Source organism: Meriones unguiculatus, chromosome 7, assembly GCF_030254825.1.
Source record: "Meriones unguiculatus strain TT.TT164.6M chromosome 7, Bangor_MerUng_6.1, whole genome shotgun sequence".
Classification (NCBI taxonomy): Eukaryota; Metazoa; Chordata; class Mammalia; order Rodentia; family Muridae; genus Meriones; species Meriones unguiculatus.
In genome coordinates this window covers 19,310,666-19,326,211 of record NC_083355.1, presented here as the reverse complement: position 1 = coordinate 19,326,211, position 15,546 = coordinate 19,310,666, and the positions used below count along the sequence as shown (strand labels likewise).

The 15,546-nt window shown below is 54.9% G+C and overlaps 1 protein-coding gene across 5 annotated transcripts in view; it reads right to left on the bottom strand.

Annotated features, from left to right (window-relative positions):
* Window positions 1-15,546, bottom strand: part of Hdac5 (histone deacetylase 5) — a 34,149-nt gene that overhangs the window by 10,761 nt on the left and 7,842 nt on the right. Inside the window, exons 3-5 of one of the 5 annotated variants that reach the window (XM_021642794.2) lie at window positions 11,033-11,104; window positions 6,643-6,759; window positions 2-261 (exon numbers count right to left, since the gene is read on the bottom strand). In XM_021642794.2, coding sequence (XP_021498469.1) covers window positions 2-232 — 231 coding nt within the window. In that variant the 5' untranslated portion in view covers window positions 233-261; window positions 6,643-6,759; window positions 11,033-11,104. Of the gene's footprint in view, window position 1; window positions 262-6,642; window positions 6,760-11,032; window positions 11,540-15,546 lie in introns of those variants that run through there. The other 4 variants (XM_021642790.2, XM_021642792.2, XM_021642789.2 and 1 more) reach the window with 4 other exon arrangements.

Genomic DNA, 15,546 nt, shown 5'->3' with positions numbered 1-15,546 from the left:
CCTTGAGGTGCTTCTGCAGCTGGACTTCATGCTGCCGCGTCAGGTGGTCGTGCTGCTTCTGAAACTCGGCGAACAGGAGCTGCTTCTGAAGCTGCTGCTGCTGCTTGAGCACCAGGAGCTCCTGCTGCAGTTGCTGCTCCCGTAGCGCAGGGTCCATGGGGCCTGCCAGTGCCCCCCGCAGCTCCACAGGGCTGGGGCTACCTCCACCTCCACCCCCCATGGAGCTGGGCATGGCTCCTGGCAGCACCGGCTTCACCTCCACTGTGGGCACAAGACACACAAGGAATCAGTGGGTCCAGCCCCCGACCACTCTAGGCCGTAACAGCCTGGCCCCAGGGCCCAAGTGACGAACCAGACAGGTCCACTAGATCCTGAATGACATCAATCTCTCCACCCATGGGTGCTGCTGCCTTCTGCTTTCTTTAGACGAAGCTGAAGTCATAAACTTCAATAAGAAACTATGCAACAGTTTCTTGGGGTCAAGACACTATGGGGTCAGCCGGCATGTACACGGCCTCGGGTTCGAGGAACGAATCCTATCTGTGCACGCGTGTGAAGATGTCAACACTCAACACCGGAGCCTGTCACCGACAGTTACTGCCAGGCATTTTATACACATGGCCCACTCATTTGTAAACTGCACAGTGATACTGCGATTATTACCCCTTTCATGGATAAGGAAACTGAGGCAGAGAGAGGTTTGAGTGACCTGACTAGACACAGCCAGGTGACAAAAGAAGCAGATATGAATCTAATGTGCTTTCACTGTCCCATTGCCTTCTCCTCCCCGAAGCCTGTGCCTGAAGACAAACAGAAACTGGATCTGTGAGACCTTCCAGACAGCTTGCCCTCTGTGAGTAGCTCAGTCTCATTCCCAGCTGGGGCAGATGAGGTGGGGCGGGGCAGGCATGGGAGTGGGGAACAGGAGGCCTCAGGAGGGTTAGAACTGCACCACGCCAGGGACAAGATGGGGCTGACAGTCAGCCTGGCTTCCTCTGCTGGATTATCTCCTTTCAACAGTTTTATTGTAATTACCCTGAAAATGCCGCTATATATAGAGTGAGCCAAACAGCAGCTGTGTTGGGGGGAGGAGGGGTGAGAGAATGGGCGTGCAGGGAGGAGGTGGGAGGAGGAGACAGGAAAGGAAAGGGAATCAGACAGGAAGAAGAGTGATGGCACAGGGAGGGCTAGAGCTGTGGCATGGACCTCAGCCTCCAGCCAGCAGAGGATCCCCGGAAAGGGCCAAGTGGTAGAAGGGTCCACTGGGTGGTTCTGGGGTTCCCATGGACAATGGGCCGTAGAATGGGAAAGGCTCCAACTGGCTTATGGGAAGGTTAGGTCTTGACCTCTTGATCCCTGTGCACTGTCCTCTGGTCACTGAACGTCATTCCACATCGCTGCCCAGTGGTTGCCAGGGTAACCAGGCAAACACCATACCAGCAGGGAGCCCCAAGCCCAACCCACACCCCACAAAGCCGCCTGAAGCTAACAGGAAGGGGAAGGCAGGATACCGCTGCCTGGGAAGGAGGAAGCGAGAAAGGCAGCAACAACTCATCTCCTTTTCTTCTCCACTTCTCCAAAGAAAACTCCTATGTTCCTCACCCTAGCCTGGGGAGGCCACAGAAGGCTAGGAAGATGTTCCCCAGCCAAATGGCCCACTCCATCCCAGCCAGAGAGAAGACAGACCCCTGAGATCCTTATGGTTACCAGTGTTCAGGGCTCTTACCACCTCCACCCCCTACACCTGACCCTAAGTCAAGTGCGGGAAGGGTGTGTGTGGTAGGCACTAAATCACTCTCTCTCTCTCTCTCTCTCTCTCTCTCTCTCTCACACACACACACACACACACACACACACACACGTGTCCTCAGGGAACACAGCGCTCGCTGAAGGGCATCAGCAGCCCAGGAGCAAACCATACCATTATACCTAATACGACTAGAGGTGACAGTGGTGGGGACTCGGGGGAGAGCCTGAGAAGTATGTCTCTTAGTACCCCCTCCTCCTCCAGCATAAGCTGAGCACATTCCTCTGTGGTTTCTCTGTCAGCCACACTGACGACTCTGCGGCCACCAGGCCAGAGCCACATCTGCAGGAGTGGCCAGATGTGGCCAAAAAAGGGTGGAGTCACACTCACAGACACACAATACCACTCCCCGCCCCATCACACAGTCTCGCACTCTCCCTCTATTCCATGCCCTGGCACCCAGAGGAAGGTGCCCCACACCATCATAAAAAGCAGGGGGGGGGGCTGCCTCTGGTCTCCCCAGCCCCCACAGCATTCAGCAAAACCCTAAGCTGGCTGCAGAGTATCAGTTCCTAACGAGAGCTGGTTCGGTCCTGACACTGATCGCTCCACCAAGAAGTGGACTGGCTTCAACCTACTGCTCTTTGCAGTGCTAGGGCTACTGGTGCTAGATGCTAACCCACTGGCCCAGGAAAGGGCAAGAGTCTAAAAGCTCCTGGCTCCGAGCAGATAACCCTGCCCCAGGTTGGAACAGTGGCGGGCAGGGCTGTCTTCTCTGCAGGACTCTTGCAGGAAAGGGAGACCCTCCCACTTGCTAGCACGGATGAGTGGCCTGGCTCTGTGCTGCAAGTGGGCACCGCAGCCCCGTTGGTATGCGGGTGGAAGGCTAGCCAGAGCTCTCTGCTGCGCAGCTTTGACCCCATGCAGGCAGGAATCAGGAGGAGAATGTTAATTTGTGGCAGCATGAAGCTTGCCAGGCTCTGCTGGGCTCTGCCAGGTAGCAACCTGGCTCCTTTCAGGATGGGAGCCAGGAAAGAAGGAAAATGGGGTCCCCAAAATGCAGTCTGCCTGGCACAGAACCTACAGCCTGGCTGGCCTGGAATCCCCTTAAGAATCTGTGTCCTCTGCCAGCTTGGCAAGAACAGCGCAGGTGACAGCAGCTGCCATTCAAATGGAGCACTTGGAAAGGGAAGTGGGTGCGTCGGGACAGGAAGAGGCTCTTGGCTGCCTCCCGGTGGACCTAGAAAGGTCGGAGAACCTTGGGAGAGAGGAAAGAGTGGACAGAGGGGCATGTTCCATTCAATGAGATGACTGTTTAAGAGCTTAGGCTAGCCAAGAGGGCCAATATCACATGGGATCCTGGGTCCTTACTTCACTTATCTCCATGCCCACCCCAGGCCTCTTGCTGACCTGCATAGAACAGCACCAATGCCGAGAACGTCCTGTGGAAAGAAGTGTCAGGGCTCCAGAGAGAGGCACTGGCTACCTACCCTACAGACTCAGACCCTTGCGTCCTCCGGGGAGTGCTGGCCTTGGAGCAGCTGGGCGGGCAGTGCTCCCTGTGTCAAGCCACCAGCCTGCCCCTGCCCGTGCAAAGCTCTGGCTCGGAAGGTACAGAGCTGCTCACGGGTGTAACAGGGGACACCCCACTGATACTTCCTTCTCGGCCAGCAGGCCTCTTCTCCCCACGAATCCCATCAGTACAAGAGATGCCCAGGCCTCTCAGGAGGAGGGATGGATGGAGAAACTCTATGCCCACTGCCATACAGACTCAGCCTAAGAATGAGGGGGAGTTGCACACTATAATTCTAGATACACAGGAGGCTGAGGCCAGAGGATTGTGAGTAGGAAGCCAGAATGAGTACCTCAGTGAGATTCTGCCTCAAAAGCAAAATAATACTTTAACTCCAGCACTCGGGAGGCAGGGGCAGGTGGATCTCTGTGAGTTTTGAGACTAGCCTGGTCTATAGAGTGAGTTCCAGGACAGCCACGGCTATGCAAAGAAACTCTGTCTCAAAAAACAAAATAAACAACAGCAACAACCACAGACAGCCATGGTGGTTCGTGCCGGCATTCAGAAAGCTGAGGCAGGAAGACTGTAGTAGGTTCTAGGCCAGCCTGGGGTACAGAGCAAAACCCTAGGGAGCTCCTGGCTAGCCTACGCTACAGAGTAAAACCTCCTTAACTAACAACAAAATCATGAAATTTAGTTAGAACAGCAGGTCCCAGGCAAAGGGATATGGTCTCAAAGCAGCTAAGAGGCTACAGGCCACAGGGAGCAGGTCTGATAGTACCTTTGGGAACTCAAAGTAAACAGACCCCAGAACAACAACAGCACGGGGCAAGCTCTGCTCCTGCTTGAACACTCCAAAAGCCATGCTCCCCCCCCCCCCCCCCGCCCAAGTCAGACACCACAAGTCAGAACTGCTGGGAAACAAACCCTGACCAACAGGGAAAGGGCGCCTCTACTCCACTTGGGGGAACCCTGGAGCAGTCCAGGGGCTGGGCCCACCCAGAAGAGCCTCGATGCTTAGTATGTAAGACAAGGGAGTGAACTGTGCGACGCTGGGGACTGAAGCAGACAGTCCCTGACTCTGGGGAGTTTCTGTGCCTGGAGGGTTCAGGGTGAAACGGTCCTTTGAGACCATCTGTTCTCAGCCCTCCAAGACAGGCTTTGGTAACCAAGCTTCACAGAGAGGTGGCTGAGCAGCACGGGGACCTGAACCCAGGTGACCTAGCTCCCAGCACGGACAGCCTGCTCAGCCTGGCTCCACCGTGAGGTGTCATTCCAGACAGCATGGGCAGAAAGCCCACCCACGGAGACGGCGCATCCCACCAGTATTCAGGTAGCCTAGGCCTCCCTTGTCAATAATCAGCAGCTTCTTTAAATGTCTAATTACCTTGTCTGTCCCTTGGAGAATGAAAAAAAAAAAAAAAGAAAGAAAGGCTCCTGTCCCTGTCTTGGCCTTGAGAGAATTTGGAAGGAGGCAGGGAACACACTTCACACTCCTCTGCCCATGACGCCGATGACCCCTCCCCACTGAGGCCGGTTTCCCATGATCTATTTCTGTGCTCTTACGTGACTAGAGAGGCCAATTGAGGCTCAACAGGTTCTACCGCAATTCAGACAGCATTTCCACATGTGCAGGCTCGGCATGACTCTCACCTAGCAATTTGCACAACTCGCCGAGCGACGCAAGCGAATACGACCATGTAATGGGTACGAGTGAGGGCTCTGGGAGAGATGGCACAGGCTCAGGGCAGTGCCACTTGGTAGTCAAGGCTTTAGGTGCCTCTCCCCACACGCTACATGCAGGCATCTGCAAAATGGCAGCGGAGCACCTACCTCCCAGGTTGCCAAGCCCAAGAGAATGCATGCTGGGGGGCTCGGTGCAGGGCCTGGGGGGCTCGGCACAGGGCCTGGGGGGCTCGGCGCAGGGCCTGGGGGGGTCACAAAGGAGCTGGACAGGGCTACTATTAATGTCTCCTGGAGAGAGAGAGAGAGAGAGAGAGAGAGTGTGTGTGTGTGTGTGTGTGTTCTGGCTTTGACAAACTAGCAAAGTCTGTAGACTACTACTCAGGATATTTCTATGGGCTCAGAATGTATCACAGTGGTAAAATCCTCGCCTAACGAACGCATAAGGCTCTGGACTCGATCACAATGATAAATAAACAAGCAAACAATCAAATAAATAATGTTTCTAAAGTTCACGAAATAGCCAGGTGTGTTGTGTAGTGGTGTATACTCAGGGTAGCCATGAGGTCAGTCTGAGCTACACGGTCAGACGCGATCTCAAAAGAGCAAAAACATCTCTGATGAGTTCAAAGTCAGCCTTGTCTATAAAGCAAGTTCTGGGCCAGACAGAACTACAGAGTCAGACCCTGTCCAAGAAGTAAAATGACAAAAATAAATAAATAAATAAAATAAAATGATGGCATATACCAACACTTGGAAGGTTGAGGTAGGGTAATCCTTGAGTTTGAGTTTGAAACCAACCTGGGCAACATGGTCAGTAAGTTCAAGGTCAGCTTGAACTACATAGAAACATTCCCCCCCCCCTCTCTCTCTCTCACACACACACACACACACACACACACACAGACTGCAGAGATTTCTCGTTGGTAATGATCACTGCCTGCTCTTCTAGAGGACCCATGCTTAATTCCCAGCATTTCACATTGTGGTTCACAACCATCAGTAATTCCAGTCCTGGAAGATCCACTGCCCTCTTCCTTAGGTACCAGGAATGCGCATGGTACACAGACATACAAAACAGGCAAAGCAATCACACACATAAATAAATTTAAATAAATAAATAAAAATGTGTTTGTCTGGGTTTTTTTTTTTTTTAAACCAAAAAGCACACAAAATAAAATACTTAGAATTATGTAATGCCAACTTCACAGATTGCTTAAGCGCTATGGATGCTAAGCTCAGGCTCCTGCCACAGGGAGCCTTAGCTGTCACTTGGGTTGTCGGGTTGTCTAAAGGTCATTCTGTGGTCCTGTACCAACAGAGCCCTTCCTTTGGACTTCCATGGCTAGCAGCTAGCTGCCACTAAAAGAGAGGAGGTTCTGGGATCAGTGTCCTCTTAACCCTAGCACTTCAAGGCCACCTCTCCGGCTTCACTGCCTGCTCTTTGCAGCTCAAATCTTAGCAGTGATATCCCTTCCATCCCCCCCAAAATACCACCTAGAGCAAATGGGCACAAGCTCTGGCCCCTGCTTCTGAGAGCCCCCAGCTCTACACAGTCTGAAACTCTCCCATCCCTGTCCTCGCTGTGCCCCACTACTGACGACATCTCTGCCCAAGACTAGTCTCTATCCTCCTGGGTGCAAGGTGCTGGGAGCCCTCAGCCCTTCCTCCAGCAAGACAGAAGCAATGTGAAACTGACCTCAGAGACCCTCAGAATGTCAGTAAGGAAAAGGCACAGGAGCTCAGCAAATCAACGCTCCCAGCTGCAGGTGGAGGAAAGTGAGGCCACAGAGGGAGCAGGCTTGTCCAAGGTCACCTGAAAAGGAGGCAGAGGAGCCGGGACTTAATCTAGACTCTCCTGGCTCTCTCTGCCCCACTCCCTACAAAGCAAAGGGGAAAGTCTGGAGGCCGGTGCCCAACACAGAGATGCAGAAAGGAGCCCTAAGAATCCAGCAACCTCCTTGAAGGTACCTGGGTGGGACCAGCGTACCAGAGCCCAAAGGTTGAAGGGAGAGGGGGACGGGCGGAGGAAAAGCCTTGAAAGCTCTCCAGCAGGCGGAGGCTCTGAAAGACCTTACAGGGATGCAGATCCAGGTGGAAGGCACAAGGTGTCCCTTGAGTCAGCGCTGATCTCGGGAGGCTGTCTAGAAGAGAAGGTTCCCACCTCCCCACCACCCCAGGAATAACTGGGCACAGAAGCTGCAGGCAATTAAAAGGCATAGTAACCATGCAAAACCTACAGCTATCGCTCCTACTTGGGGGGAGAGTGGTGGTGGCAGGATCTCCAGGGCAGATCTTGCCTTCATTCTCCATGCACAACCCAGGCTTCGGTGTCCAGCAAGGCACCCTGTCCATCTGGCTGCTTGCCATCATCCCCAACCCTTCTAGTTTAGACACCTGCTCCTGGCATCTCAAAACATCCTCTCTCTCTAGACTGCCAGGCTGCTGGGAATTTTATCTGTCTAGGGTAACAGCCACCCCCACCCTCTGCACAGGCCCGTCTCCCACCAGGGCCTTCCGTGGAACATGAAAGACAGCGCAGACTCGACATGCTCTACATCAGAATGGCCAGAAATGGAGCTTAAATGTTGCTTGCCGAGTTATAATACAAGACTCAGAACCCGCATCTCAACACATCTCCTTCGCAATTCTGTTGCAATTCAAAGCCAGAGAACCACTGTCTCAAACATCCCTGGACTGCCTGCTCTCATTCCTGTTGACAATCTGACAGCTGTTACAGCTGTGTGTGGACACGGTCAATCTGACTTCCTGTCTGGCAGCTGTGCAGAGGGGAAGGGACAGCTGAGGCTCTCAAAAACAAGATGAGGTAGGAGGGCAAGGGGGCAGAAGAGGCTGTCTGTACGGGTGAGTGTTTTATTGTGATCCTGAGCCCTCATCTTCTGAGCCAAAGCGCCTGCAGGGAGAGAGATAATTGGCCAAGTGGTTCCAAGTATTTATGGGAAAAAAAAAAAAAGACTACTCCTAGACACCCCAGAAATGGGGCCAGGATGAGCCCTATTTTCTAGGAGCAACAAACTTCGGGGTACAGACAGGCCCTCCCACATAAAGTTATGCTGATGGGCATCCAACTAAAGCGACAAACTGGAGTGAAAATCTAGCCCATGCTCTGGTTGCTAAGCCACAGACACTAGGTATGAGGAGGACACACCCACCCAGACAAAGGACCATTTTTAAAGAAATATGAGTAAAAGCTTTTGTGTGGATTAACAATGGCCCCACCCACACAGACAGACCTGAGTTCAAATCTTAGCTCCTACTTATTTTGTGCTCCGGGTAAGTTCTTTCACTTCTCTGACCTGTCTCCATTCTGGGATGTGGGTAATTAACATTCTTCCTGATAGAGGTCAGTAAGGAAAGCCCTGGGTAGCCTGGTCACCTTGTGGAGTACAATATTAGTTCCACTCGAGCCCTGCCCTTCCTACCTTCCTGGCATCCCCACACCTACACACCCCCGACACAGTCATGCTCGGAATGGCCTCGAGAACCTAAATAAGAGCAGCCAGGGAAAGCCCCGCTCGCAAACCTGAATCCCACGGGACTTCCCAACCTCCAGAGCATTCCTTCCCGGCACAAGCCAGATTCCTACCTCCCTCAGTGGGGAGAGGAGCCTCCTCTGCCATTCCTTCTCATCATATCCAGGACTCAGCTCAACCAGAAATGGACAAGGGGGTATCAGAGCCCAGCTCTGGGTCATTGGGAATCCCACAGTGGCGTTAAAGATCCACAAGATCCTCAAGCTAGGGCCAAGCCTAGATGATGGAGATGCCCACTGCACACTGGGTAGTGACAGGATAGTTAGAGACACCACCAGTCACCAACAGGGGAAGGGAAACTACCCCCTTGCCCTCTCCCTTCGGCAAGAAGAGAGGAGTGAATGCTTCTGTCCCTCTTGAGCTCACTTACCCTTAGGTACCCACTGTAGCGCCTCTATTCAGCCACCAGGTCAAGCCCCAGAATAGCACCCAGGCATCCTGCCACGAAGGCTGGGTCTCCGCCCCCTCATGCAACACTCATTCATCTAGGTACCACCCACTGTGCTAGGTGCTGAGTATTGGCAGCTAACAAGACAGCACAGGGAGCAAAAGCTGTCCCCGAATAAGAATTCCCAGGACTTCCTCCGATGGACAGAGAGGCAGGGCAGCATCTCGCAAGGCTCCCTTCTCCAACCCCTGGGGCTGGGGAGACCAGCAACGCCATCGAGAAAGCACCCCTGGAAACTGCTTTTTCAGCCAGTCTTGTCAGGAGAGTGACTACTCAAGACACTGGAAGGAAAGGGTGTGCGAAGGGGAAAGGGATTGGAGGGAAACACCAGGCTTCTGGGCCCTCACGGCCATGTTTATCTAGGGTGAATTTTTTTTTTAACCCAAAGGTTAAAGTGTTTCTATTTGAAACGTCTATTTACATTCCAGAGTCCAAAAAAAAAAAAAGGCAGCCAAGCTCCAGGCCTATATCTGTCCCCAGCCGCGTCACAGACACAGCATCAGCGCTGCTCAGGGGGAACATTCCTAGCCCTCTCCCTGAGCTGCTGGGGTGACTCACCCCTCTCTCCTGCCAGCAGGGACTGCGCCACACTCAGAAGGCCAGGTTGAAGAGGGGGGGGGGAGTGGAGATGTGGAGAGAGGGATTGGCTGGGGTATCTCCAGGGATAGAAGAACTCGGTCCCAAACTTTCAGGGTTTCTGGTGTCTAACTCAAAGAGAATGAGAAAATACGAGGAAACTTGGGGCCAACTGGTAGCTCAGCGCAGAATGGGACAGCTAGATGCCGCCCTAGGTGATGGTCTGCGGACATTCCTTAACCTCCCAGGTGCCCATCTTAACACCCAGAGGCCAAGGTCGGGCTGAGGACAGGGGCTCTATCTCAATTAGCCCTGGACAAGCACCAGCCTCTGGACTCCACCCCGGGGACCTGCTGGGCACCTTGCAGGGCTGGTCTCTACGGCTGTGCCCTATAAGAAGACACTGAGTGGCCAACCCCATCCGTGTCGGAGCAGACAGCAAATCACGTTCCAAGGACTTTCCAAACCTTCCCCAAACACTCTTCTGACAGCCCAATCCTACTGCAGCCTTATCCCGGGAGAGCCGAGAGCCAAATCACAGGTACCCAGAGAGCGATACAGCTCCCACCTTCTAATTGGAGCCTTCCTACCCACGCCCACGGATCCAGAGTCAAGGACTGGAGCACACAGACATATATTCTCTCTCTCACAAGTACCAAGCCAGCCACTGCCAGGAGGGGCCAAGCCGGCATGGGTCCAGCGGGCACCTCCCTGAAGGAAGCATCTTGTGGTGCCGGCCTGGTGGCAACAGGTTCCTGGGAGCTAGAGGAGTGGCTCTGGGGGGGGGGGACTCCACCTCCCCACATACCCAGGATCCAAAAAGGTCCCCCCGAGAAGGTGACAGGGCTAGGAATCCTCAAGCTTAGGTTGGGGGTGGGGTGGGGAACTCTTCAGCCCACCTGTGTCAGAGTAACAATTAAGAAACCTCAGCCTGGGGAAGGAAGAGAGAGGAGGTAGCTAGGAACCAAGCCAAAAGCCTTCAGCTTCCCAGCTGCTTGTGCGTCCGTGCTCAGCCCTATCCCAACAAGCCATTCTCAGCAATCTCCTGATTAAAAACTACAACCTGACCAGATCACACCCAAGCCACGAAAGCTACGATGGTTCCGACTCCTGCAGGTAGCCCAGGTACAACTTCTTCCTCTGCTCAACTGGGGGGAGCAGGCAGCCTGGAGACAGGTCATTGACCCATTTCCTCCCCTCTGACCGTGGGCCAACTAGGCCAGAATCCTCTGGGAAGCCCCAGACCCTCGAAGCCGAGGCTGACCCTGCTGAAGGCAGAGGCACTGGAGGGATGCGACAGAAAGTAGCTGGGAGGCGGGGTGAAAGGACAGCTCTGGACGAGGAGGGGGGCTGTCCTAGAAGCACAGCTCTTCCAATCAGTGGACGCTCAACAAAACCCTCAAGAAAAGCTGAAGCAGGACCCCAGTGGGGCCAGGCTCACAGTGAGATGCTCAATTCAGGTACAAGGCTGCCCAAGAGCTGAGGGCGGGTGGGGACACGGAGCCACTTACCTGCCACAGGGATGCTGTGCAGAGGAGTCCGTGGCAAGATTTCCAAGGATGGTTCCCGGCCTGACATGCCATCTGCTGAGAAACAGGACTCGGTCTCATAGATGGTCTGCAACATCTCCACAAGCCCCTGTGCCTTGGGCACCAGCAGCATGCCAGGGAGAGGCCGCCTGAGGCGGGAGCCGGTGAGGGGAAGGTGGTCAACGGGGCCAGCAGGCTGCTCAAGGACTCCCTCGGGCCGCTACCGCTGGGACCCAAAAGGCAAGGAGGCGCCTCATCCGGCCTGGGCACTCCAGAGGCAACAGAGGCACGGAGGCTAATGAGGCTGCAGGCCTCTCTCTACTACAGGAGCACGGGCAGAGGACCGTCCAAAGGTTCCAGGAGTTGGGCTATGGCTGGGTGCTCAGGGGACAGGAAGGGGAGCTCAGTGGGCAGGCAGGCTGTCTGTATTCCCTCCCAGCGCCACCGGTGACAGCTCTGGGCCTGGCTCCCTGCTCCTCCTCCCCGAATGAGCCGCCGGCAGCTGGCAGGAGACTGAAATAGCAGTTGGGGGAGGGCCCTGTCTATAAATAGGTGGAGCATGCTCAGGGAGCCGCCGGCTGGCTGCCAGGAGCCCAGGCCTGGCGGAGGCCCCATGGGGGGAGGCGCGTTCCACCCAGGAGGAAGCGCCAGTCAAGGGGGAGGGGGCAGGGAAGGCCTGCACTCAGGGCCAAGGCCACAGACTTGGGTGGCCAGTGGCTGGACTAGAGAAGGGTCCCGGCAGGGGACCCATGCATCCGGGATCAGCTTTGGCCAGCACTGGGGGCAAACAATGGACTGGACACCAAAAAGCCAGCCTGGATCTTCTATATCCACACCCCTTGCCGTACACAGCAAGGGAAGGAATCAAGTAGACTACGGAGAGGTGACAGACACCCAACCACCTGGTCTAACCTCACACCTCCTCCTAACAGCCTGTGGAGTTTGTTTAAGTTCTGCCTTCCCACAGGGCTGGGAGAGGCCTCCCCACACTCTTACTATCAGGGAGACCCTAAATAGCAGTAGGGTGGCAGCTCTCCCACCCATTCTAGAGTGCCACCTCCAGCACTCGGCCTCTTTCCAGGGAGCAGAGAGATTCTTCTGGGCAGGCGCTGCCCAGCCCAGGCAGGGGACTGGACAGCACCTGCCCATTCTCAGCTCAATCAATGCTTTCCTGGCAGTGTACCCGGTGTACCCAGCTGGGACCATCACAAAGATCATTGCCTTTAGGCTAACAATGACCTCCAGAAGGAGACCAAGATGGGGAAACTGAGGCACCCCAAGGAGAAAGTCACTCTAGGCACAGAGCTGCTCACACGGGAGGGACAGGAGGTCTGAGGCTCTGACCACTGTACCTCATGGGCAGAATATCCAAGTCTGTCCCAGGTACAAGGGCCGCCAGGAGGCGTTGGAGGCCCTCCGGTTAGTTGTAAAGCTCTTAGCATCCTGGCCTGGGGAGTAGCCCCAGCTCTTTGGGCCTTCCTGGGCCATGGGGCCACTGTGCCATCAAAATTGATGCCACCTGCCAGCACCCGCCACTGTTGGCCTGCCCCTTCTTCTTCCCAGCTTGTGCCTCCCACTGATAAAGAGATCCCACTTGGCCCCCTGACCTCACTGGAGCCTTTTAATAGACAGATTATTCCTGGATCTGTATCCTCCTCCCCTTTCCTGACATCACAGTTGCTAATTTTGGACCCCTCCTGGCCCCTCCTTGCCCCCCACTCCAGGCAAAGAGCCAGGGACACCTGTCCTCTCTCTCTGACTGCATGACCTCACCCTCCTGTCAGGAGCCTGGGAGAAGCTGTCTAACCAAGGACACGGTGGCCGTGGCACCAGGAAACCATCTTCCCAAGCTTCTGCCAGCGCACATGAGGGTGGTGGTAGAGGCAAGCTTTCCTGAGCATAGCGAGATGCAGATGACACCTGGGGTAGGGGTTTGTTGCCCAGTGGTAGACCAGGAACCAAACTGGGAGGAGTCTAGAGCCACTGCCAAGACAGATTCTAGAAGGAAAAGCAGCAGAACTGTGCGACCTGGGTGCTTGGTGCTAGAAAACATCACTGTCTGCAACCCTTCCCCCAAAAAGAGAAGGGAAGACCAGGGGCTCCACCAACGAGTCACAGGCAGCAGACAGAAGGGAGCCCAGAAAGTGTGGGGGGAACCCCTCCCAGCCAGGGCTCCACCCACCCACGCTGGGAACAACCAGAAGGGCTGGCTAGCCCTGTCCTGGCTCTCTCCACCTGCCTCAGGCACAGGAGAGAGACAAGCGAGCTCTGCTCACGGGAAGTTAGCAGCTATGCCAACTTGAGAGCAAGGCACCTCAGACCCTAGACTAGCCTGATGTCAAAGATGACTTTTTTTTTTAAGACAGTCTCACTCTGTAGCTGAGGCTAGCCTTGAACTCGCAATGATCCTCCTGACTCAGCTTTTCCACTGCTGGAACTACAGGCTATCAAACTTGGTAAAGAGGATTCTCAAAGAGATCCAGGACATGGACACCCAAAGGCAAGGAAGGGCTCAGGGAAAACAGCCAGCACCACTGTAACTTCTACGCTTTAAGAAGGGAAGCGTCAGTCTCCCCAGAATCCTCCAAGGAAATGTGACAGGACAGGTCTAGGGGGAAGGGACAACAAGCATCTCCCTTCTTCTAAGATAAACATGATGCAACAAGGTCTTCCTAATGTGTAACCTCAATTTTTTTCCTACTAGAGCACCCCTTTCTCCTGCTTACTCTTCCGCCCCTGCCACCCACAGCTCCCGAGTCCCACCCCACAAATCTCACAGAGGACTCACTAAGGATGTGTCCATGAGAGACAACCGTAGCCAGCACCAGCAGGTCCAAGCCCAGCGTGGGCTACAGAACCAGCTCTGGTCTCCCAGCAGTACCTCCGGCCCCACCTCTAAGGCTACACTCTGGCCTCCAAATCCTCTGAAGCTGGAGCAGAAGGAAAAGCCTAATGCTGCCTCCTTGAGCTCTCCCAGATCTTATTTCTTGGGCCCAGAGGCTGGCATGGGGCCCTGACAGAAAGGTGAGAGAAGTAGTCCTGCTTCGTGAAGTCAAAAAAACCCAAGGCTGGCCCGGAGACCCTGCACTGTGAGATGCCTGGAAACATCGACCCTGCCTTCACCATGTAGTTCTTTCCTTTGAGCCCAGGCAGGCTGGCACCCGTTGGGATGGCCCAGGAACTACCATGAACCAGGTCCATGGTCAGGGACTGGCTGAGTCTCCTCATTTAAAGCCAACTTTGGGGAAAAAGGTGCACATCTACTTTGGCATATTCTGCTTCCCCTCTGGGTTGACCCTGTCTCCTCTCACCATCCAGTCCTGAGCCTTCATTCCCTCTGGGACGATGAAGGGAGCAGAGGAAGACGGACTCCCATCTGCCAAGGCACCTCAGTAGAGAAGGCAGACCAAGGGTCTTCTCCCCACACCCCTGCTCATGCCAAGCGCTGACCCAGTTTCTCCTCCTCTGGCTGGCTGCCTACCCTCCCAGGGGCTTGGAAGCAGAGCCTCAGGCAGGGAGACAGGACGCCAAGGTTCCTGGCTCCACCCCACACCGGTGCCCCAGTTTCTCTGGTCACCCCAAAGGGAGGGGGCAGTCGCCCTCCCTCCTGGGAAAGGGAAGGAGAGAAAGTATAGAGGGGGCACGCTGGAAGGGGCTGGGTAGACAGGTGTTATCATAAAGCTCATCTCCCTCCCACGCTGGGATGCCTCCTCCAAGGCCCCACCAACAAGCACCCAGACAGGATCACGTGGCAGGCCACATTCTTGTCCCTCTCTTAGCAATGGCCCTGAGAACAGGGTACAAACAGGGCGGTCGAAGTCCTGGGTTCCAGGGAACCTCCTCCAAGCCAGAGCTGGTACAAATTCTATCAGTCTTTAACCCCACGGAGGAGAAGGCAGAGAAGGGACTGGTTCTAGAAACACAAAGAATGCCTCACCCTTTGCACCTCCCTCTGCCCAAAGGGAAAGGGACAGGGAAGCAGACTGGCTTCTTCAGGGAAGTAGGATTCCTCAGATGACCAGAAAGTAGATGAGGTCAAGTGCTGGCATGCAGCCCAGTCCAGAGGTAGATACACTGAGTGCCCACTGCCCAAAGTGGTGGGCCAGAAGCAAATCCCTTGGTCTCTACCTGCCAGCCCTCCACGGGAACCTGCGTGCTGACTCGAGGGCTGGGACAGAAGGGATGGTTCAACCATTTTCTGTCTCTTCTTGCTCCACCACAGCCCAGCCTCATTGGTGATGCCAGGCGAGGACTTGTCAAACCCAAAAGTCCTTATGCTGAGGGGAACCAGAGGACAGAGAGAAAGTGCCCTGTTGTGCCCGCCCTGTGGCCGCATGCCCTACAGAGAGAGGAACACCTGGGCCAGGATGTGGGGAGAGAGGTCAGTCATGGCCATCGTTCCCGCCTGTCTGTTATCTGTCCCGGGGCTCTAAGTCTTTCTTGATTGGGGCCTTCTGCAAGCTGTCCACAGGGAATCAGACACATACGCACTCTGG